The 25,260-nt window shown below is 39.4% G+C and overlaps 2 protein-coding genes across 3 annotated transcripts in view; one reads left to right on the forward strand and one right to left on the reverse strand.

Moving 5' to 3' along the window:
* elmo1 (engulfment and cell motility 1 (ced-12 homolog, C. elegans)) overlaps positions 1–3,718 on the forward strand; it is a 107,947-nt gene extending 104,229 nt beyond the window's left edge. For both annotated transcript variants that reach the window (XM_040121525.1, XM_040121526.1), the window contains exons 21-22: positions 184–261; positions 2,217–3,718. In XM_040121525.1, the coding sequence (XP_039977459.1) occupies positions 184–261; positions 2,217–2,417 (279 nt within the window). In that variant the 3' untranslated portion in view covers positions 2,418–3,718. The remainder of the gene's footprint in view (positions 1–183; positions 262–2,216) is intronic.
* A 9,850-nt stretch (positions 3,719–13,568) lies between these two features.
* On the reverse strand, positions 13,569–25,174 carry pex1 (peroxisomal biogenesis factor 1). Its single transcript, XM_040121828.1, has 24 exons — positions 24,969–25,174; positions 23,696–23,842; positions 23,441–23,524; positions 23,147–23,261; positions 22,204–22,895; positions 21,965–22,084; positions 21,703–21,823; positions 21,385–21,491; positions 21,133–21,218; positions 20,924–21,056; positions 20,588–20,684; positions 20,314–20,484; positions 20,033–20,187; positions 19,757–19,943; positions 19,420–19,586; positions 18,381–18,515; positions 18,219–18,283; positions 17,903–18,045; positions 17,124–17,227; positions 16,815–16,991; positions 16,159–16,401; positions 14,798–14,992; positions 14,432–14,562; positions 13,569–13,804 (listed from the first exon to the last, which is right to left on the reverse strand). Exons 1-24 carry the CDS (start codon positions 25,074–25,076, stop codon positions 13,720–13,722), a joined length of 3,768 nt encoding a protein of 1,255 aa, XP_039977762.1. The 5' UTR covers positions 25,077–25,174; the 3' UTR covers positions 13,569–13,719.
* Between the last annotated feature and the right edge of the window lie 86 nt (positions 25,175–25,260).

Consider the following 25,260-nt stretch of genomic DNA (forward strand, 5'->3'; position numbering starts at 1 on the left):
AGTATGGCACAATTGTGGTGTAAATCTCACCTGTTATTCGTCCCTCTTTTTTTCCCCCTTTTTTTCTTTTACCTCTCCATCCCACCTCCACCACTGTCCCTATCTGCATCTCGTGCTCTGTCTTTGCACGATTTTCTCTTTCTCACTCCTCCCTCTGTCCCTTTCACTCTTTCCCTTATCCAGGAGGTGTTAGAGCTGGCCTTCTCTGTCCTCTATGAGTCCGACGAGTATTTAAACTTTATTGCTCCTGACAAACATGAGGTAAGCCAACACTGTCTCGCCCTGCGGTTGTTGACATTGTCACACAGAATGAACAAGTGTGAATGCACGAAGAGAAACATGTTTCTTTAGTATACAAGTATGGTCTATATGCAAATGTAGAAGTCAGATATGTACTGGAGATGATCACCACAGGGTATTTTAGTGTTTCATTTGCAACATGTACAGTGGACTCAATGTGTGTGTATTGTCCTTTTCTTGAACCTTGTTCTGGCAGTTCAAGTCATTAAACTTAATTGGCACAATGTACATGTGAACATATTATCACGTAATAAATGTGAGCAAAAAATAGTAATAAATTCGGATTAGATAAAGCTAACTGCATAAAAACTGCAACCAGAGCTGTATACTTGAGACTTGAACTCTTGTCGAACTTAAGTCAAAAAAACTGAAGACTTGCAGCTTGACCTGGATTTAGTTACTTTGAGAATTAAAGGTGCCCTGTTATGTTTACATTCAGTGTTTTTCACCAAAAGGCATTGTGTGTATCCTTGAGGTCTAACAAATGTGGTGAATTCATTTCCTTCCTCATAAAATATTTATAAAGTCTGTTTTTTTAACGTAATGAATCCTGCATTGTAAACATCCACCTAACTTGCTCGCAGTCTTCTTATTTACTGCCTTTACGGTGTGTGGCTATGCTTTTTTTTTATGCGTTACTGCTGCCACTTGTCGTTCTGCAGAATAGTGTGAAACAGCCGTCGCATATATGGCGTCACCCACATGCGTATGTCTGATTCAATCCAAATAGGAAATCACTTGGAAAAGTGAGTTAGTGGTCAAATAATTACACATACTTAAGACTTACAGTACAAGCAAAAACACCAAAACATCAAGTCTCAAGTTTTAAGCTGGTGAACTCCTATAACAGTAAGAAAATGACAGCAAAAAGGAGGCCTTGTATAGGCACACCTTGAACACCTAATAATGAGCACTTGGTCTCATTTACTGTATGTAAAAAATACACAGTTAATACAGGTTTAAAAGGAAAAATTAAAAAGCTGTGTCATTTTAACAATTAACATTCAGAAACCTAAAAGACTTGCAATTACATTGTAGAATATATATATAATATTAACTCTATCACGTCAGAGTAATTTTTTCTGGAAAATAAGTAAGAAACTGTTGGATTTAATATTTATTATTCCTATGGATAAAATATTTAGCTTACCCCTTTAGCTTAATACCTGACAAATGAAGGTATGTCATTACATTGATGAAAATTCCAGTACTGCCATAAAATAGTTTGGCTTATTGATCGATTTAACACTTTGCCCTCAGTGGTTTATTACACTCAGAGATATTTAAGGGATCCTGGCAGACAAATTTGTATCATGTGATGGTATATACTGTAATTTCGCTCAACCCTACTCGCAACTTGGAATGGACTTGATTTGGAGTGGCTCTCGAGGACCTGAGACTTTTAAAAAACAGCTCTGTTTATAACAGTAATAACTAATAGCTATAATCCTTGACAACCTGGCAAAAGGAAAGGGAGCCTTCTCGTGTTCCATTGATTATGGCGTCATTATTACACACCTCACACAAAGGCTTAAAGCTGCAAGAGTTCCTCTAAGGATAATACTCATCCTTTTTCTTTGTGTTTGTATCCAGAAGCTTCTTTAGATATATTTTTAAACATAGAACTTTGTAATTAGGACAAGAGAAGAGAAGGTGTCCCTGCTCTATTTCCCCTGAGTCACAGTGTACACAAACTTTTCTCCCTTGGTTATCAGCTTCTTATATGCCTGCATGTCTCTAAAGCAGGTCGGGTCTGTACGCTGTCAGCAGCTTCCTTTGAGTTTGGCGACATATCATGCTTCATTATAATTTGTAGAATTTGACAAGTTGTTAGTTTTGTGTTTATGATTTCAGTTTCTGTCTGCCGGTACGGATTTGTTTTAATTTTGGATTTACCTTTGTCCATGTCTCTGCAGTACTGCGTGTGGACAGACGGTCTAAACGCCCTCCTTGGTAAGGAGATGACAAGCGATTACACCAAATCTGACATGGACACCCTGCTCTCCATGGAGATGAAGCTCCGCCTCTTGGATCTAGAGAACATCCAGATTCCTGAGGCTCCGCCCCCGATTCCCAAAGAACCTAGCAACTATGACTTTGTTTATGACTGTAACTAGACAACCGACCGTATGAGACCGAACCCAGACCCACCCAGCACCTACTGTACTCACTGGACCAATCCCCTTTTCTTATAAACTGGAACAAAAATTAATAAAACCATATAATATAAAAAAAATGAACTGTGATTGAAAGAAAAAGGATTTATTGAACTATTTTCCTCTTGCTTCTCGCTAGACCTCTATAAGACAGAAAATGGTGCATATTAATAGGCTCGGCGCACTAGAGGGACTCGGGGTCGATGCAGAGTCAGCAGGTTGCCATGGAGATGAGAAACCAGGAAGTATTTGTTTGGCCTGTCGTTGGTCGTCCTGCGTCCTCATCTTCACTCTCTTCCCGTGTCTGATGTTTCTAAACATTCACTTCTTCTTCTTGGCTGCGGCGCCAGCTGTCATCTTGCTTGAAGATCGTTGTAGACAAATACTTAGAAATTCTATTTGATTCAGCTTCCTTGTTGTCCTTTTTTTAATGTTTATTTCATTATTTTTCCTCAGGGCTTTTGTGTGGGGAGGGATGGTGGTTGCGTAGTTCAGGAGCAGGGAGGGACGGGGGTTTTGTGTTTTGTTGTCAACCTCCCAGCAGTATTTCCTGTCACATTCACACTTACAGTATTTGTGGCAGCTAAATGTTTTCCAAGGGGCTGAACAGAAGGTTGAAGTACATTTTAAGGTGAATACTTCTTAAAAACAGTCTCTTAAATCAGCTCTGTCCTGCTATACTTATACTGAAGACTGTTAGAATAAGTCGATCCTCAAAATCCAGGCACTGTACTACAGTAAAAAGCCTCTCTTTTGAATATTCTAATGTTAATGTTATTATCCCACCGCTGCTTATTGCATATTGTATACACCTACACAGTGGCTTTGCCAAGAACAACCGTGAAAGCACCCCCATTGTGAAACACACATACAAACACACACTCGTCTCTCCCTCATTTGAATCTCTCTCGTTGTAATGACTGCTGTACACAACATTCCTAAGCAATATTTGAGCTTTTTTTTTTTTTTTTGTTTATCATTTGTAAGATGGTAATAATTTAGTGATTTTAAAATTGTGAAACTGCCAAGTAGTTGATGTTACAGAGAGGATGTTAGTATTTGGTCAAAGGAAGTTGTCTTTTTTTTGTGTGTTCAGGACTTTATGGCCACAAAATTGAAAGTTTGTGTATTTTTTTAATTTAAAAACAGATCATGGTTGTTATATCTAGTATGATTTATATATTTTCCCCTTCCTATTTAATACCTTCAGATGTTTTTCTTTAGGATTTTTCAAAGCCCCTCAAAACTGCTGTTTACATTAAAGATTTAAGAACTGTAACCACTTTTTGCAGTTCCTGTCTTCATTCATTACCCACATGCACCTAAAGGATCATACCAGTGTTCTGGACATGGAAGTGATAGGTTAGTCTTGATTTAAAAAAAAAAAAAAAAAGTCCACAATATTTTTCAGTTTCCACTAACACTAAAATTTGAACGATTTGTCCAACAGCCTTGTGCCGACAGACTGTCCCTTAAACAGTTGAGTAACCCATGGTGATAAATTAGGACTTTAATCCCTTTAGTCCCAGAGGCAATTTAATTTTAACGGAAAAGCACTAGAAGCAAAATTAACTAAAAAACACAAATTAAAGCATTTATCATCTTCCCTGTTCACATGTCAGCAAACAGTATTCACAGAAAACCATAAAGAACACAAACTGTCCTACCCACATATGCACTTTAAGCTTGATGATCAAATGGATTTTCTGCTACCAATCCACACCTTGATTGTCTTTGTTTAGCTCTTTGACCTGGTTCAAGAAGCCCACATTCCGGTTACGGGTATTACCCTTAACCAAAACTAGTCTAAAAAAAGCCGAGGTTTTAAATGCACCTTCTAGACCCCAATGAAAAAATCTGTAACATAAGATTAAACAATAGAATCTAAAAATACAAAAGACTACACAAATACCCACATCAAAACACGTAAATACATCAAAAACTAACCAGTGGCTCAGTAAAATTTCATTAATAATCTTTCACTTTAATCCATAAATTAGCCCCGACCTGACCTCTACGAGTCCCTCTTGCTATGTGAGCTTGATAAGGCTGTTCAACTTCACAGCACCAGTATACAAAAGCAGCTTCTGGCCATGTTCTAGACTTTTCTGAACCTCGGAACTTTTCTCATTGGACTTTTAAAAAATATCCCTCTGCGAGTAAAACTAATTACAGTGAACAGTATAAAAAAAATCTAAAGAACAAACATTGGAAAAGACAAGGAAACCAAATGTAATAATTCTGACATCTTTACATTTTTAGAGTTTTTACGCATAAACAGAAAAATCTCAAAATGTCAGCACTAGCTCGTTCAGTCACTGACTGTCTGTGGAGGAACAAGAGACTCCTCCAGCACACGCTGAAATTATTGGCTGGTCACTTAAACTGCTCTTCATCACACACACCTCATTGTTGAGTGGGTGAAAACGTTTCTTCACCACCCCACCACGTCTTCCAAAAACACCAGGTCCATCTCCTCCTGTCCAGCTTGCAGGTGTCCTGCTGCAGGCAAAGACACATAAAAATGGGGCACTGGCCTCAACAGACCCTCACAAAACACCTGCATTTAATGAAAATCCCTTGTTCGCCTCTGTTGGATCCCTTTCAGAGCTGTCATTTCCAAAAAGATACCCTGGTTTAGACAAATAGCCTCTTGAGTCTTTGATAGCAAACATTGCATGTATTTGGGCTTCAAATGTCATCCTGAAACCTTATTAAAGTTAAATTTCTCTATAAATTCACTAGATTAAGCTTACGTTACATTTTCTACATGTCAAAAAGGGCAGAGAATGTTATTTGAAAGGGTAATATTAGTTTTGATCCAAAGAATGTGCTCAACAGCTCTATACTGCAGTAAATGTAGGAGAATTTGAATGCCAGACTCAAATTACTCTCAGATCAATCACTAAAAAAAGATGTCATCGTCCTGAAATATTTATGTGGAGAAAAAAGAAAATCTGTCAAACTCTGTCGTGATTTATGACTCAGAATGAGCAAGGATCTGCCTTTGTTTTCAAGCTGCATATTTTACCCAGTTTGCCTATGTTTAGTGTGTGTCTGTCCTTGGTTTTGGTGCCTGAGTTTTCCCATTACATGCCTGGCTGTGTCACAGGATATTTATTTCCCTACACACAGGTCGTAGCAGTCCCCTACTCCTCGGTGTGTGACACCATTTCCTGCTTGACGGCTCTATCTACCACCCAGCCCAGGAACCTCAACTGAGCTCCATCTTCAGGGGAAGATTGTTCACTCACTAATGGATACCGATGCCCCTGTGCTCATTAGAAATGTAAGTCAGCTCCTACAGCATCTGTCTCGCACTCTCTTGGGCAAACAACAGAAAATGCTCCCTCTTGCCTTGCATCCACTCTTTTATTCAGTCACCCCGTCTCTTGCTCACACACACTGTGCAGTTACTTGAACAGTCATATTTAAATGGCTCCATTCTTGGGAGGGGGGAAGCTGTGGTGTTTTGTGGAGCAAGAAGAGCCAGTTGAGTGAGTTACTCACTGTACTGAGTGAGCAGGGACAAAATAGCAATACAATAAACTATTGTATAATGATTTTTTAAATTTTTCAAATAAACCGTATGTACCACATCACATACACTTCATATCAAGAAAACAGGAACATATGACGTTAACAACCACCACAAATTGACAGGAAAAAAATCGTGTGGTTGGATTGGAAATTGATTAATCAAATTAACTTCAATGCCAAATGTACTGGTAAAGTACATATAATGTACATTAGTAAAGGAAGCCACATACCTGCTGTTGCATCAGTTGCAAACTGCATATATACGTGACAAGAGGAAAAGCTAATGCCAAAGACAGAGTGAGTGACTAAAAGACACTTACAGTAACTGGATACTTGCCTGAGAAAAGCAAATTCACACTCAAAAATGATGGTCAGCAGATAAACACCTTTGACAATATCAACTAAACCAATATTATTGCAGAAACTTTGCACTGTAAGGTGTTTCTGTTTTTTGTCCACTCCCTGTAAACCTTGCGTTTATCTAGCTATTGATCTGGATTTGTCTGAAACACATTTAAACTCAGATTTAACCTCTGACACCCACTAATACATCTTTGCAGCAATTTTATGACTATTTACATCCATGTCAGTAATTACTATATTAGTTACATACTATATTAGTGTGTGTGTGTGTGTGCGTGTGTTAACAGTATGTGAATTTTCTGTTTGAGAAAACATTCTCGCAAAGCTTCAGTGCACAGCAAAGAAGCTATTTCGATGTACTTACCATAGATAGATAGAAAGATGTAAATAATACTATACTATAATACACTGTGCACTAGTGCAAGTCGGGGCATAGAGCAAACCTTTAAAGATCAGAATTATCTGATCTATAACAGATGCGATACATAATATCATAAATAAAAAGTCCAGTTGAGCAGTATGTTCTTTGCGAGGAGAAACTATTCTGTCAGAGGAGTCCTCTCTCCCAACACAGAGGAGAATCATGCAGAGTGAAGGCAGCTGGCAGGAATGACTTCCTGTAGTGTTCATTGGCACAGCGGAGCTGAACAAGTCTCCGCCGTTTGACCAGCAGGTGGTGAAGTGGATGTGAGATGTTCTCCATGATGTTCAGTTTGCAAAGCATCCTTCTCTCCACAACCCGCTCCAAGGGGTTCAAGAGAAGTCCTCAGAACATAGCCAATCCCCCAACAGATAGTAGCAAAGAATATTGCACTGGCCAAAACAGACTGGTAAAAGATCTCTGACATCTTGCTGACCTAAGGACCTACGTTTACTCAAAAAGGAAAGTTTGTTCTGTCCCTTCCTTTACACAGCCTCCGTGTTGCATTTCCACTCCAGTCTGTTTTTGAGGTGGACTCCAAGGTGTCTGTATCCCTCCAATACTTCCACCTCTTCTGGAAGGATGGAAATAGTGTTTAACATAGTCCTGCTCCTCCAGATTCCCTGAGGTACACGTGTGTGTGTGTGTGTGTGTGTGTGTGTGTGTGTGTGTGTGTGTGTGTGTGTGTGTGTGTGTGTGTGTGTGTGTGTGTGTGTGTGTGTTTCCATGCACACTTGCCCGTGAAAGACAGCCGAGTATAGGACTTGGCTAGTCTAATTACAACTTCACGGAGAATTCTGCTGACTGTGTGACAGCAGCCTGAGGGCTGAAGCCAGCAGGGTGCAGCTCCTCTCCTTGTCCAGCAGGACACACTAATCAAATCAGATTAAGGCTAGAACTGATTATGTGGGCACAAATTCTTCCACAGCAGGCTTTCAGACAAGTTGGCACAGCATCCTGACTTGTCTGCCTTCTGCCCTCGTTAGTGTCCATTTGATAGTGTTTGTAGAGTCAGTTCAGCCAAACACACTTACAAAAAACACTTTCTATCAAGGCAATAGTTCCAATTAAAACTACCGACAGTGAGGTCAGTAAACTACCCAGGGCATTTTCTCTAGAAAGACACAGTGTTGTTGGGTTTTTCGAATCTGATTTTTCATTAATGTGAGTGTGAGCATCATATTAAATTACATTCACTTCCATATTGGGGTGAGAGTAGATGTGTCAGCTGTGGATATCTCAACTTCTTAGCAAATAAAACCAAATTCCTAATTAAGAAAATATGTTTTTTTGTGATATGAGTGAACTAATCATTAACCTTTCTCAAAGCTGGAGTTGATCTTGTGCAGGTCGTCGCTGCTGTCTTGCTTCTATATCTGTAGTAGCGTCAGACTTTAGGTTAGGAAGCTCACGACCTTTTGAAAGATTTTGATATTGCATCATCAAAGTGACTTCAAAGCAGGAAAGGATTACGGGTGAAACCAGTGCAAACAAAGAAACTATACTTGCCGTTTCTCGTCTTTTATTATCGTATGTGATGCCATAGTTCAGCCGTTCCCTGAGGGTGTTATTGACAAAATGTCGTCTTACTCAAGTAAATTACCAATCTAATGGTGCCAAAACAGCAGCTTAAGGGGCAGAGAGACAAAAAAAAACGTGCAAGAGCTATTCGAAGTTCTTCTGCACATCATTTGTATTGACTTGTTTTCTCAACTTGTTATCTGCGAGTCCCACATTACTGGAGACATTTGTCCAATGTGGATGTGTCAGAGGCCAGAGAGAGGAGCTCTGCTACATTGGTGTTATCGATGACCGGAGAGACAGATCCATATCCCTTGTAAATTATTATTCACCTGCCCTGAGGGCAGCAATCTTTAGTCAGTATGGAGCAGACTGTCTGGTGCTTGGCGCAGCAATTTCTGACTCAGTGTGATGGACATCTCCAGCTTCTTAGTCTTATTGATTATTAACTCTAGTTAAAGTCTCAATAGCCCACAGATATGTAAATATTTGAGTCTTTGTTAATGTAAATGAAATAGAGAATACTTAAAATAGCTGTTAAAATATTGAGTAGGTGATTGGCTTCATTTTCTTTGTTTCCACCATGCACATGTAAATTTAGTATCTCAAGTAAATTTGATGTACTTGGAAGGAATTTGGTGTAGAAGGTAAGGGTATTTTATGCTGTATATTTTAATGGTAATTATGGAGTAAATTCTTAATTCTCATAAAACTAACAGTCTACAGTCATGCTAGCAGTTTTATGAGGATGTACTTAGTCACAGCAGTGCTTTGGGCAAAATGCTAACATCTGTATGCTAACACGCTCACAATGACAATGCTAACATGCTGATGTTTAGCAGGTATCATGTTTTTCATGTTTTCCATCTTGGTTTAGCTTGTTAGCATGCTACATTTCCTAAACCATAATATTAAACAAATTTAAATTTTGACTTAATGATGGGACTACAGCAAAAGTTAAGAGATCACCAGTTATTATAATTCATCTTAAAGGGGACATGAATGTCAACATTTCATGACAATCTGTCCAATAATTGTTGAGTTGTGAATTCGCTTACCCACAAATGTCAACCTTGTCGTATTGCTAAAGGAAAAATTAGTGGATCACCACAGTCTTTAGGGTCGATTCTCTGGGCACCATGGATGCCAGTACCAAATTTCATTACAATCCATCCAATAGTATTCAAAACTTTTGGCCTGGAGCAAAGCATTTGACCAACTGACCAACAGACTGACATAGCCATCCCTAGAGCTGAGCTGATACTGTGGCTAAAAACAAATTCTGTTACATCTGCAAAAAGCGTCAACTGCACCATAATGGTAAACCTTCAGTTGGTAGGTACATTTCCATTGTGAATGAGCCACGACAGCGCCTGCTCCTCCAGCTGGAGCACCAGAGGCCCTGGGCCAGGATTAGCAAAGTGAAATGATTGCATTAATCCAGATGAAGGTCATCCCGGCAGAGTGGGAAACTGTGATTTATATAAACGGATACAACTCTGAAATTGATTTCAATGTCCATCCCAACAGTTGTCTCAGCTATCTCAGTGATGAATCTGAAAGTATTATCTTCACTGGTGGTGGTTGTGTGGTGATTGATCGAAAAGCTGTTCACAGATCGCTGCAGTCATTCAGCGTTTACAAGCATTACAGACGTGTACCAGTACTAATGCATTTGTAATAGTCTGCAAGAGGAGCAGTCTGTCCAGATGCAGTCTCTCTCTATGACTGGAAAACTGTTGTAGTTTAAAGGAAGTAAAATTTATTTGTATCAACAATTGCCATATAGACATATGCTCTAACAAGAAGACATTTTTAGGTTCAAATTTAATATAGATAAATAAATTTCCATTTTTTTGTCTAAGCACTTTTATGTGGTCGCTGTTCAAAGTTCAAAGTCTCTTAGCAAATTCAATAATGTTAATGACATCAAATAACTCCTTCCTCGTCAAAGTATGAATAAGATGTCAAAAAAGTACATATCAAAAAACTGTTCGAACTTTGGAAATTCTTCATCCAAAACCTGTCTTTTAATTAGAATGAAAAACAATGGTGGCTGTATCTCTTAAATACTTTACTTTTTTTGCACCTTTTTATCATAGTCTTGTCTGCCAGGAAACATCCAACAAGAACAAACAAAACCTAATAGAGCAAAAGCAGTCCCAGTGTCATCCGTCATCTCTGCACTCATTTCAACATATACATTTTATTTAAACCCCACCACAACAATTTCTTTTTTGATGTTCTCTTTATATCAATAAATCAACCTCATACACATGAAAACCTTTTGTTCTATTTTGGTGTAAAGCACTCTCAGCAAGTGAACGTGTCATATGCGAGTCATTTGTTCTCCTCTGTGTTGCTCAGCATCTAATTGTGGTGAAGGTTGACACCTCTTGATGGTCTAAAATGGACGGGTACTTTGTTGTAAACCGGAGCCCATGAATCTTTTGGGAAGGCTTTGAAGAGCTTGAGCACCACTGAGGAGGGGGAGGTGATGAAGAAGAAGCTGTTTTAATGTGACTGGTTGGATTTCCTTACTCCTAGCCCCACCCAAGGCTACACCAAAGGAAACAAAAGTCTAATGGGTGGAGGGGAGTGTCCTCCAACCAGGTGATCTGATGGGTTCAAGACCAAGTTAAATAATACTCTCCACCTTGGTGCTGCTCCCAAGCTGACCCCACTGTCTCATGCAAACAGATTTTGCCACACAGTGATCAATCAGATATCACAAAATCAATAGTATTGTGTCCAGGTCCATCAGTGATTCTTTCTCCTGTCTGAACATGGACACCAGATAGTCCCATGAGACAGGGATGCTTTTCGTCATGTCATTTTTGTTTCTCTTTTTCCCCGTGTATTTTAAAAGTATTTCCTTAAGTAACAGTACCTCCTTTCCATTTTTTTTCCCTGCACAGGTGTGTGAGAGAAAGTGGGAAAGAGAGATCGATAAAGGAGGAGAGAGAAAAGTCTTCCACTGGGCCATTTTTTTCAAGCTTGCATTGTGTGGGATTGACACAAGACTAAGACAAGCCAGATCCAGCCCTGATCGTCTATTTATACCACTGCAGAAGCTGCCAGTGCCAGTGTGTGTAGGATTACAGCTGGCATAGCGCTTCAATAGGAAAATATTGTCAAGACACTGCACGGCCACAGCCAAGGAACAGGCTGAAGACTACTGTTGCATTCTCAGGTAAGACTCTGAGTTGTTTTAGATACTCTAAGACTCTTCGGTCCTAGAGCATTGACAGTTATTGAGATACAGAGCCTGCAGAAGGTTTCTGCTCTAAAAGTTAAAAACCAGTAGGGAAAGAAGAGTAACAGCTAAATAGTATAACTGAGGCAGCAGAAGAGCTTTAAAATCTGTTTAAAGTTGTTTTTTTCTTGTCCTTCACATTGCTGGTAAATTGCTCGGGTTAATTCCTTCAGAGTGAAAATCACATGAAATCTTTGTAGCTGCTTTTTCTCTCCTTTTCTAAAATGTGGGTTGGCTTGGCTCCTACTCCTAATTTAAATCCAGCTGTTACCAAAGTGTTTATTTGCATTTGCTTGTTTAGTTCTGCAAATAAATTGAATCATGAATTACATACAGCACATGCTTAGCTAATTATCAGAATAATTTTCAAACACACAGTATTTCAAGATCTGACAGATTAGGTTCTAGTGTTTATTCACTGCAGATGTAGTCTAGTAACTGTGACTGCTATGTCACATGTTCTTATGTATGATTGTCATCTGTACCCGAATGGATATAGAAAGGGAATTTAATTGGGAGATCAATTGTAAATGTAAAAAAAAATAAAAATATATAAACCAAAAGGTAAATTGTACATTAAAAAAAAAACTCAATCAATTTATTGGGTCTAGTGCAGAATATTCCTTGTAAATTATCTTTGGAGTTCTAAGTTAATTAGGGTGTAGTATTTATATGAAATAAAGCAAAACTATATCGCAGGACACCAATAGTTTAACAAGGGAGTCCAATTTTCTGTGTGCACAAACACATTCATTAAATTCATATGTATGCCTTCACTGAGATTTACATGCGACACTGTAAGAGATTAACATGTTGTTTGAAAACCTAAAGATGGTTTTTAGGTTAGTGAAAATGAGAAATAACTTAAGCTCGTCAGACAGATTGTTGATAGAGATGGGATTTGGTGATTTAACCTCTTTGATGTGCAGCAGGTTGTGTAATTTTGCTTACTGACAAATTAATATGCTGATATTGGGAACTCACACAGCTGACAAATGCTGCTAACTGACATTCGGCCTAATGTGCCATACCTGTGTAGCTCTGCCAGTAATTGTGATTATGTTACATCCAGTGATTGGTGTGCTGCTTTTTCAATTAAACCTTGAATCAAAATGTGTGAAGGCAAAATATTTGTCCAGTTTTGAGACTTACAACAATCACTATCAACCCTGCTGGTTTTAATACAGGAATGTTATAATGAGCTTCTTTCTTTACTATCACTAAGACCCCAGTTTCTAATTTGTTCATCTCATTACTCAGTAAATCCTCCTCAATTTATATTTATATGTGAAGCCAATAGAATAGATGAAGGCTCTTTCTCTTTGGATTAACAGTTTTTGTAAAACTTTATCATGGATTATCGCCTATTAGTACAGGGAGCTTTTCAGTAAATTAACATGCAAAGCAGCAGCATAAGAAATATTATTGATATTATGTGTAACACTGTATTAAACTAAAAGGGCTAGACCTCAGTAAATCTATTGCAGTCCCTGCACATGCACACTCATGGTAAACCCACACAGATGGGACCAGACTATACTTTACCCTGAGACTGCAGTAATGTTGCACCTGTTAGGGAGGGTTAACTTACACCTAAATCATTCTCATTAGTTACTGAAGTTTGGTGACTTCGTGTAATTCCCGACTAAGCTCCACCGAAACTTAACCTGAGCAGAGGGCTAAGTCGCATAAGGGAAAACATCTGTGTCGGTGTTCAGGGTCTTTAATTATCTGACAATTCACATGATACAACTTTATGCTATTTTAGCAAATCAAATCGTTGTTTAACATAATTTCAAAACCACACCTGATTCATCTTTTTCACTCACAAAAAAATAGTTCAAGTTTTAAAGACGGATATTGAGAACACTTTGAGTAAACAAAAGTTGAGAACAAATTACTGTGTCTCAATCCAGTGGATGTAAGGAAAAAATAATGAAAGCAGTTAACAATCAGTTCATAAAATAATTACAGTATATACATTTTAAGTAGTTAGATGTCTCATTCATAATCAAGTAGAAAACAATTTATTAATTTACATTGTGTTTAGAGCTTGGAAACTGTTCAACTCCACTCATTATTCAATTAATTATCAATGCATCACCACCTCTATTCTTAAACATCAAAATAATGTACTAGGTGAGTCAGACTAATGTTTTGGATCAAGCTAAAGTCACACGTTGTCCAGGTTTAAATGTGACAGAATGAAGAGAATTTCCATCTCCTGAACCGCCAAAGCCTTCATACCTTTAAAAAAAACAGAAAGGAAGAAAATTAAAACACTGTTTCAATAAAAATTAACATAAAATACCAACAACTAGATCTGACCGACTGATCTAACACAAGCAAGGGTCTACAGTATTTGTCTTGTTTTTTCCAACATTAATATTTTATTTATTCATTCATTTGACACGAGATGAGTCAGCAGTTACAGTATATATAGTTGACTGTGCAATTTTTCTGCTCCAACTCCGCTGTACTTCTAGTGAATTCACAAAATACACAACAAAGTAGTTCAACTTGATTAAAACATGCTGAATATTGTGAGAAGAATTATATTATTGACTAATATTCCTTTTGCTGCTACTAGGCAACAGTTTTGAAACATCAATTTATCGAATATTTATCATATCCTCTTGTGGGTAAGACTTCAAATGGCTCATTATATGCTTTATAAATTTTATAGCCAACTGAATTTATTAAAGATAAATCCCCCCCCCCCCCAAAAAAAATTAGACAACTGTAAAATGACTTCTTCAATTCCTGCAGAGCAAACTGTTTTTGTTACAATGGTTTCATCTGTTGTTATTAGTGTGACTTTATTGCTGTGACTGTTTCAGAGATTATGGTCCTTTCTGGTGTCCTCATACTCACAGTTTTGTGTATCTGCTCCAGTCGGACCTGCTTAGAGACGGTCTGGTTGCAGCCAGGGCAGAGTTCATATGAGCCCGACACAGCAACAGGCCCGGTTGGCTGGAGGCCGAATGGACCCGGGCACACTCCTCCTTCACAGAAACACACACACATGCACACAGCAGCATAAATAAGCAGTTAAACAACACTTGGTTGTTCACGAGCCATGAGTAGAGTAGTGTAGAATACTATGATCTAGTACTAAAATAATATAGTCAAATAATGAAAACTAATATAGAATGTAACTGAGTACTAAAGAATGCAGTATTGAGCAGAGTCAATTAGAGAGTAATACAACATAAATAGTAAAACATTGTTGTCACTTACACTGGCTCTCCTGTAGTTGTTCTTGATGTTGTTAATGTCTTGTTGTAGTCGCTCCAACTGCTCCGGGCTCAGCTCTTCATATCTGCTCTGGAGGGAAGACATGTAGGCAGGAGGGATAGAGCCGCCGGGGTCACGAAGTGACACCCCTGTACAGTCCGGGGTCATGGAGTTGGGTCCAGAAACACATTGGGAGTTCTGTCAAGAGACGTAAAAGATGGACAGACACACAAATTATGTGAGAAACATCTGTTTCTCAACCACTGAATGGCACCACTGCATTTAGGACATCATAAGTACAGAGGCCTATATTAAAGTATGTACATACTGTAAGTATCTACCTTGATATACATCAATGCCACTGCAGAACTGAGGTCAGAACAGAATTTTGTAAATGCTCTTTACTTCAGCTAAGTTTCTAATAGTTCACAGTCAATTTAATAACATTTTGTGTTTGCCTTAGGTTTGCAACAGTATTGTAATATTTTCAAATGCTGTGTTTAAATTTTGATCAAGTCAGAAAGTTTTATAATCATGCTTAATTAACTCAAGATTTGCCCACAGGAATTTGCTGCAAATTGAAGACATTGCTTATGGACTTCTTTCTGTAGCAGGGCCACCATATTAAATGTACTTGCCTGGAGAGCTGTGAAGCGTTTTAAAGGAGTAGTTCAACATTTTGGTAAGATGCATATTTGTGGGATGAGAAGAATCATGCCTAAGTACTGACCTAGACTCGAGACGTGGTTAGCTTAGCTTAGAATAAAGACTGAGAGCGAGGGGGAACGCATAGCCCGACTCTGTCCAAAGTTTAAAAATACACTACTACCACCCTTTATCTCGTTTGTTTAATCTACACATGAACAGATATGTAAAAATGACAATTAGTGATTTGAGGAGGAGTTAAATGCTGTTAACTATTTCTTGTACAAAATGTTACTGAGATTTAGAGTGTTGGAAGGCATTTTTTCTTTACACTAGCTGTTTCCCAGTATTTCTAGTTTTTATGATAATTAATTAATTAATCCCAAAAACAAAGTAACTTTAAATCTTAAAAAGTTGCTCAAGGAAGTACAATCTCAGTTTTCTCTGGAAAAAAACAATTAAACAGAAATTTATGATCTCAATTTTTTCTTGTAGTGTCATAAAATGCATAATTTACATTATTTGTAAAGTGAAAAAATACAGCATGCTGTGCAGAAACTGGTGCACTGCATTTAAAGGTTGGGGTAGGGTTTTAGACTATGATAATGTTTTATTCATGTTTCATCTGTTTTTGATTATTTAATGAACTACTGTTATACCTGAATATAAATGAAATATTAGAAAAAAAAACTTTGAGCTAACTTGACAGCACTGCTCACCAGTCCTGAAATCGGTGAATTCCCCAACTCTGACTCGTAGGAATTTCCAAAGTAGAGTCTCCAGACGTTGCTGCGATTTTGTTCATCTTCTGCTTGGAGCTCATCGGGCTCCAGGAGAACCATGGACTGGTCCAAACTCATGCCTGGATCTCCCTCCCCCACTGAATCATCTGAGCCACTGCTGTTGTTTGGGAAGATCATGGAGGAAAGGCTCATGTCACTGTCTGAGCCAGAGGTCAGATCCTGATTGTCAAACAGAAACAGAGGGCCTAAGTTTGGATACACAAGTTCATAAGGCTTTGAAGCACCCAAAAAACATGAACAAGCAAAGTAACTTCGCTAAGTAAGTTATTCAATCATATCCTTGTCACCATAGTTGGGAATAATTTTAATTATGCTGTAAACTGATAATGGGCTCATGAGTAGAGCAACTGTCACATGGTGAGATGCATACAAACCTCCTTCTTTAATTAGCTTTGAGGGTCCCAAAAAAAAAAAAAAAAAAAAAAATCTGCTTAGCTGCTTAAACATTAACCATAAATAATTTGAAAATGGAATCGCCAACAGTTTCCTGCCTTCCTGTTTCATTTTGGCCCAAGGCGACCCAACACAATAAACTTGTCAATGGTGGGATTATGAAAATACAATAGACTTACATGTGGTGTGCTGGTGCCCAAGCTGTTGTGGACGGCCTCCAGCTGTGCATTGTAGAGCAGGGCCTTCAGGTCTGCCCCGGTAAACTGCTCTGTTGCTGCCGCCAGCTGTTCCAGATCGACATCAGCTGCCAGGGGGACACCGACACTCAGAGCCTTGAGGATCTCCACACGAGACTCCTGGGGATATGATGCAAGAGGAGACAGTTTGTCAGTAGTTGGATTAATAATAGTTGGATAATCTGCACATGAACTGAGTTTGAAGGTGTAGTGTTATAAATAGTGTAAATGACTGATTGTAATTCAACGCACCAGGTCAGGAGGGGGGCAGTAGAGGGATTTGTCCAGTCGTCCAGGTCTCAGCAGTGCTTGGTCAATCAGATCTGGACGGCTGGTGGCTGCAAGAACATATACACCTACAAAAAGAAACATGAAGGATTTTCATTTATTTGAATTAAAGGAGTAGTTTGACATTTGCAGGTATACGCTTATTCGCTTTCTCACCGAGTGTTAAATGAAAAGATTGATACAACTCTCATATCTGTCTGTTAAGTATGAAGTTAGAGGCAGAAGACGTTTAGCTTAGCTTAGCATAAACACTGAAAGCGGGGGGGAAACAGATAGCCTGGCTCTGTCCCAAGGTAAGAAAATCCATCTAACAGCTTCTCTAAAGCTCACTAATTAACACTTTATATCTTCTTTGTTTAATCTGTAAAACAATCAAAGTGTAGAATGACAAACTGGGGTTGTATGGAAGGTAATGTGAAGACTATTTTTTGGCCAGGCACAGTCACCTCCTGGAAGTCTTTTAGTCATCACAAGGCAACCAATGGAAACTCTTGAAAGTCATTGCTTCCAGACAAGAAACAGTGTGGCACTCAACCCCCTGTAACACTACAAAAAGTCACTTTGACACTTCAGTTATTCACTTAAATGTATTTCCCAAAATAGTGGTATATTTCTTTAAAATCATCACAGCAGCACTAAATGCATCACTTAAATACGCCAATGTAACCTTTTAACTGGTAAAATGGATAGTCATTATGCAGAACATATAATAATGTATGTAGTATACTGCTGTATGGACCTACCCTGCAGTCCCTCCACCCCATCCAGCTGGGTGAGGAGCTGGTTGACCACACGGTCAGTTACACCTGTACTGTCGTGGCCCCTCCTGGGGGCCAAAGAGTCAAACTCATCGAAGAACAGGATGCATGGCTTGGCTGCTTGTGCCCTGGACCAGACAGAGAGAGTAGGTAGAAGGAAGGAAAGTAAATTATTCCAACTGTATGAATGGTTAGCGTGGTTTATGATTACTATAAATATTTGATGTTACTCATTATAACTGGCAACGAAAGTTGTAATAGACAGAGTTTGGTGTTGGGAGGAGTGTAAATGTTCACTAACCTCTGGAAGACATCACGGACTCCCTGCTCACTGGCTCCGATGTACTTACTCAGAAGTTCGGGTCCCTGGGGAGATGTAAATATCCTGTTTCACTGGAGATACACGTTGCTCTCTTAAAGAAAGAGTCTTCTGTTTTACTGTCTGAGTCAAAGTCCAGCCTACCTTGATGCTGATGAAATTCATACCACTGTCTTTGGCCACAGCCCTGGCCAGCAGGGTCTTCCCTGTACCAGGGGCTCCATACAACAATATTCCTGAGCGATGGCGGATAGGAAGATTGGAGAACAGGATGGGATACTGCAAGACACCAAAGATCCACAGTCAACTCTTGTGCAGTCAGTTTTGTTGTACTTTTTACTTTGATAATCCATCTGTTGATCTGCATTAAAAACATTACATCTGCTGTTTTAATTGTAAAATAATAAAACATGAAAAATAAAGGCAATTGTTTCATTATCAAATAATTAAGCCAATATAATTTCCATCATTGTTAAACATAATTTGGCCATTAGGGTGCTGTGAAGAGCACTACACTACACACTGAAAATTTCATCACTAACTTGATGTATCTATGAAGTGAATTTTTCTTTTTTAAATCAGACTAAAAGTCTTAAGTCTTACAAGACTGTACATAATAGTCTTGGCATACTCTGCCCCGAAGGTCGGGTTTCCAACAAAACAACAGAGAGATGAAGGCTATGAAGGCTGGGAGCATCAAACAATAAATGATGAAAATGGATCCTAAAATCCTAGAAATCACAACCTTATGTTTATTTCTAATCAACCGGGATTACTATTGTGTCTCATATGAGAGGTGGAAACTTGAGTTATTACAAAAAAGGAAACTGTATTGGAACTAGGTTGTAAGTTCTTACATGATGTACGGAATCCATAGATAAAGCTTAAATATCAGGTTAATATCAGTTAAATAAATCAGTTTCAACCAATTAAAAATGAATGTGATCATCTTCATCCCATCTGCTGTTATCGCTTCCCTGCAGTAACTTTTCTTGCGTTGAGACTTTTAATTGCTTTACAACAATCAATAGCATTTATGTTGATAAATGATAAATACATTGTCATCACAGTCACTTCTACTATTTAATACCATTACGTCTATTCCTCCTGTGTGGCCCAGTAGAGCTTCCATCGGGCTGAAGACACACCAGGTTGTCTTGTGACCAGCTGCACTAATACTGACCTTAGCAGGGAGCAGTATGGTGTCCATTAGCTGCTGTTGCACTTCTCTCAGCCCTCCCACCCTGTCCAGCCCATTTCCACTCGCGGTGTGGAGGTCTACCCCCCAAAGCGAGGGAGGCGTGAACCCCTTAAGAGCCTGTGCAAAGTCCGTCCATGAAAGACACACACCTGAGAAATACAGAGCGCAGACAAATAATGTGAAAGTAGCACAATAAACTAGCATTCACTTAATTAGTGACATGAATCATGAAGAACTCAAAGAACGACTGGAATAAACAACATGAAACTTTAGTATGAATTCTATCATTTTAGCGTAGTGTAAACAAAGTTTTTGTTACCCTGGTCACTGTGTCCTCTTTGTGCAATGTTAGCATGGACTGCTCGCTCAAACAGCAGTGCCAAGTCTTGAGGCGTGTAACCCTCTGTCTCCTTGGCAACAGCCCCTAGGTCGAGAATCTGTAAGGTCTCCTCAGACAGAATAGACTTTTGGAGGATCAGCTGGCGCAGGATCTCTGTTCTCTGTGCCTGCAAACAAAAGCACACAAGCGGTTGGTCTTGTACTTTTTACTTTTACCAGTGTGTCTATGTCTGTGCGTGTGTATTTGTGTGATAACCTGGTCTGGTGGCTGGATGTTTACAAATCCCTGGATGAAGTGGGACCCCTGCACTTCGGTCAGCGAGGGGTGGAGAGAGTGCTCACTCTGGCTGGTGATGATCAGACACACAAGGCTGGAATGAACCACCACCTCATCCACCACATCCTTCAGACCTGCAGCCAGACCAGGGACGAGAAGAATTAACATCAAGGCCAAAAATAATTATTAATACTGTCTGTGATCATACATGATGACAAAGAATCCCCCACACACATACAAATAAAAAATGTATGATTTACTCTGTGCAATGTGCTGTTGCAGCAGCGCCTCAGGGCCCTGCTCATGTTCAGGTGAGGTTGGTGCCCCTGTCACATGGTCCAGGTCATCGAGAAGAACAACTGAAGGCTGCCTCCACTCCGCCTGTTCAAAAATATCCTGCAGCATCTGTCTCACAGTTTCTGCCCTTTTGCCTAAAAAATGAATTTGTTAATTCATGATGGTTTCTGATAAATAAAGGCAAGTTTTCTGACCAAACAGGCAATCTTTAGGTGTGTGTATGGAGTATTTGTTGACCTTGTAGCTTTCTGCAGTCCACCACCTGTACATGCGCATCCAAATCTTCTTTAGCTTTCCTGCAGAGGGCTCGGGACAGACTGCTCTTTCCACTCCCCTGTGAGGAGAAACAAAAAACAACACAGCACATGTCACATACTTAAGGACAACAATATTAGTTTCAGTGATAAAGTAGTCAGTTACTTAGTTACTTTGCTGTGTGATGGGCTTAAGCTGACGAATCTAAACTATCAACTTTAGTTCTTCAAAATCACTGTAGACTTGAATTTACTAACTATATCTGTGTTGTAAGCAGCAGTATTTAGATTTTTTCATTACTGTTATGTTAAGCAATACCTTAGCACCAGTGATGAGTAGAGCTCCTCCTTGGAGCCCCTGTCCAGGGATACCGAACTCTCGTGAGAGGGGACTACCCAGAAGGCTGTGGGAGATGAACTCAAATCCAGTCCTACTAAACTCATCAATCCCACTGGAGATAGAAATGAAAGCTGAAAAAGATCCTTGTTTAAAATCATGCAAAGGTTCAGAAATAGCTACAGACTTACCCAAGAATACTGAAGGAGGGAAGCTCTGAGTTGGGTGTTTCAGCTACAGTTTTCACAGCTGGCACGGTTACCGACTCTCTGTCTACCTGAAGGTCACACAAAGGGACAACTGTGAACACCACCACAGAGACTTAAAAAAAGGTTGTTTTATCCATCATCTGCATGGAATTATGTAAAGAAAAACTGCATGCGTTTTTGTGGAAAGTGCATAGGAATATTGATGGGCAGATCACAGTATGTGCATGGTAATACCTGTATGTCTTCCTTCTGGATAAGAGTGTGTGATAGTAGAAACAGCTGGTCTGGAGGATCACTCGCTGGCTCTGGCTTCAGCACAGTTAAAGAAAACTCTAACTTTCCTATAAATAAGAAAAAAAAGAGGGATAATAGTGACTTTTTATTGCAGCTGAAAGTACTGTCATTTTAATGATTTTAATATTTATGATTTTAGCCTCTTTGATATTTTAACATTTTGCGAACTTTATTACATAGCCCTCTGCAGATTTGACTTTACATGATTTATAAACACGTTTCTGACAAGCTTGTAGAAGAAGTGTAGAAAGGAATTACCATCAGTTCCATGCAGGAGGATGGTGCCAGACCGTGCAGTCAGACAGGCTAAAGGTTCATGACTCTGACTGTGCAGCCAGCCAAGGAAAGCTGTCTGGATCTCTTCATCGTTCTCCTCAGGCTGAAGAGAAAACGTCAGAGATCACACGGACATAAGTGAAAGAGGTAGATTAAATTTTATGCAGCTTTGAACAAATGAAATGTATTGATACTGGATAATGTACACCACACTGTAGCTACAGATGGCTACTCCAGCACTCACCAGTGGTTTTAGAGGCTGTAGACGAATAGCCGAGGCCACTTTGATAGTCGATTTCACTGGCTTAATTCTAACTGTTGAATGTGGGATGATATTCAACCTGACAGCTAGAGGCTGTGGGATCTGAAAAAGAAAAAAAATACAATTTTGGTAAGAAATGAGTTTATAGGACAGCAGAGCATTTAACTCAAGTAAAAATGTCCATTGGTAATTGGTGCATAAATGGACCAGCTGTTATTTACCCATACTCTTCCACTATGGATCTCTCCCTTGCTGGGACTCCTTTGTTTGCCTGCTAGCTTCTCAATACAATGGCACACCACCCTGACCACCATGACATCCTCTTCTTTCATCTCTTCGCCTCCATCCACAGAAGCACCAACTTTATTAACTCCTGTGTTCTTCTTTTTCTCCATGGCCTGCTTGGCTCTGTCCCTCATTTCCTTAGGGGAAGGAACTTTGGAGAGTAGGCCATATGTCACTGGAGACTGACCTCCAATTAGTCCAGTTTCTAGTGCATGCCTCAAAGGAAATAAATGAATAACACCAGCTGCAACATTGCTTATGGTGCAATGAGAGTCAGGAGGTGCACCGCACACTCTGTAGACAGAGTCACTGAGGAGGGCAGGGATGTCAGGTATTGGTGGGAACTCTTTAACCGGGTCATAAGCACCTTTTATCATATAGCGTAGGAGGCTCCTCAGGTCAGCTATGCCACCCCACTGGTGGCTTTGAGGGACATGAGTGGTATTTTCTAATGACTTTCCCGAAGAGGAGGAGGGATCCGAATTCTGCTGTCTGTGAAGATTCTTTCTCTCGCTGCTCCTCACTGGAGAACCGCCGAGGTTGCTAACTCCAGCACGGCTCTTTGGAGAGACAACTAGTTCTGTGAACTGCTCCAGGCGACCATAGCGCACAGATGGCGAAAGTGATGCTGCACAGAGTAAGAAACAGATCAAACTGTGTTCATGAAAACTCTCTATGGATATGACCAAGACATAAAATTTTTCAATAAGAGTTGAACAAATGCTTTAGTGAGTTTACTTTACTTGCTGAAAACCCAGAGTCAAAATATTTTAGGATTATTACGTAATGAAACATTATATTTTTGGTCATAAAGTTATCAAAGACTTCTCATAAATTTCCCAATTTTGGATAAGTAATAATTTATGCATTAACTCTGACCTATTCGGATGTAGATGGCTGTGTGGCTGTCCACCCACACAGGAAAGACAGCATCTTGGAAAACCACCCTGATCTGATCTAACAGCTGCTGCTCCAGTGCGGCACTGTGAAGCTCCTGGAGATGTCAATCAGAGGAAACCAATGATAAATGAATTTTTCTTAAAAGTGATTTTGGATCACAGTCCTGTCCTTGATGGGTCCTCTTGTAGTAATCATAGGGTGTATTTAAATATAATGTATACGTGTATGAAGACATTAGGTTCCAGATTACTGTAAGTCCCTATGTTCACCCACCAGGATCTCCCAGTCATCAGATGACAGAGGCTCCACAAACACTTGACGCACTGATGAGACCTGGTGACACGGTCTCAGGAAGCCCTGAGGGAAACCACACAACCAGTCAGTCAAAACAAACACCTAGTCAGCCTATATAGCAATTGACAATTAGTTTAAACTGTCAAAAGACTGTCAGAATGTCTCATATAGAGATAGTGGACTATTCATGTGGGAGATATAGTGCAGAAAAAATTCCTTACTGTAGAGCCCTACCTCGTCTCCATCTTTCAGGCCCAGCTTTTCTCCAAGTTGCCGACACAGCTCCACTCTATGACTGTCAAAGCTAGAGGAGGTTCTGTTTCGAGTCCAGCTGAGGAACAGCGGAGACCCATGGCCCCAGGACAATTCCAAAGCTTGGTTCTGAAACATAAAGCAAAAAGCTCAGTTTTTGCCGCAGTACTATTAAATGTCTCTATCATGATCACCTTTCTTTTTCTGCCAGCAAACAGGTTCTCCTCATTTAAGTCACTTTAAACAGCTTAGACCAACAATCAATGATAGAGCCTGTGTTTGCTCTATCATTGATTGTTGGTCTAAGATTTGTCTGGCTGATTACTGGGTAAACATGTCAAACATGAGGACAGGAGGGTTGACCCAATAATTATGATAAAACCAGCAAAACAAAACAAAAGAAGAGCTTGTGCAAATGTCACGGGAACTATTTCATGTGCGCTCCTTCAAATGATATCACACAACTGTCATCTGAGATATAGGGGGCTTTATAGGTTTATAAGATTCTAATGACCATAGCAAAACAAAATACAAGACAGTGCAGAAATTCATAAGAATGCAATGGCAGCATTCACGCCATTCTCCTGCTCCATTTCCAATGCAATGCTTTGTCACCACCAAGTGAGACTGCAGGAGAATTACTACACAAATGTTTACGTCAAAATGGAAACCAACAGTGAAGATAATAACTGCCATACAACTGGCGTCTTTGGAGACTCTTTCACACATCTGTTTAACGATATTTGCTATTCGTTACTATTGCCTGAATTGTTTATTAACCTCGAACAGAAAGCATATGAATTAAATCTCTTACTGATAACACTAATCTCTTGTCTGTCCCCATATGTTGACGGTTGTTTTTTTTCTCAAAGATACATTGGTTACTGTATATCCAATTATATAGATCGCAGGACATGTTATGGAGCCTGTCATGTTTCATTATCAACTCCTGGTATCTTTCTCTTTGCCATTTATTTATGCTAATGAGCAGGTTGACGTAATGAACCTAGACTAATACTGTAATGCAGACAATGGGAGATAACTTTGACTAGAAGGTATCAGAAACTACCAGACAGCAACATTAATTAAATTTAAAAGTAACGGAAACGACCGACACACACTCATAAACGCAAGAGACACAGTCTTCGCCAACAGGTTAACATTTTTACTTGAACGTTGTTTCGTCAAACTAAACTTCCACTGATATTAAATTGATGACACTGCCAGCTGGATAGCTAGCTATAAGCTAATTTACCTCGTTCAGGGAAAGGTGTGATATCAGCTTCGAGGGGACGTGAAGAAAGCAGTTTTTTGTGTTGTTAAAAACAACAGTTACTGGTTGAATACCCTGATTATGAAACATAATTTCCAAATTGCCTGACTAGCCTTGTAATCGCCAAGCAGATTGCTCAGCTAACGTTTACTGTGCAACAAGTTCATCGTCGATCGATGTGCTCTGACTGTGCCTAGCCAGACCAAAGCAGCTGATATATATCTTTTCAAAATAAGAAATTACGAGCGGACACGCAATAAATGCAAGCGCATAG

This window comes from Xiphias gladius, chromosome 24, assembly GCF_016859285.1.
Source record: "Xiphias gladius isolate SHS-SW01 ecotype Sanya breed wild chromosome 24, ASM1685928v1, whole genome shotgun sequence".
NCBI classification, from domain to species: domain Eukaryota; kingdom Metazoa; phylum Chordata; class Actinopteri; order Istiophoriformes; family Xiphiidae; genus Xiphias; species Xiphias gladius.

What these genes read in the sequence shown, in the direction of transcription:
- pex1 (XM_040121828.1), bottom strand. Translation starts at nt 25,076, where the DNA reads ATGTTTCATAATCAGGGTATTCAACCAGTAACTGTTGTTTTTAACAAC. An exon ending in CACACCTTTCCCTGAACGAG is followed by an intron (nt 23,843 to 24,968) that starts GTAAATTAGCTT and finishes TTTATGTTTCAG; the next exon opens with AACCAAGCTTTGGAATTGTC. An exon ending in GTCCGTGATGTCTTCCAGAG is followed by an intron (nt 18,046 to 18,218) that starts GTTAGTGAACAT and finishes TGTCTGGTCCAG; the next exon opens with GGCACAAGCAGCCAAGCCAT.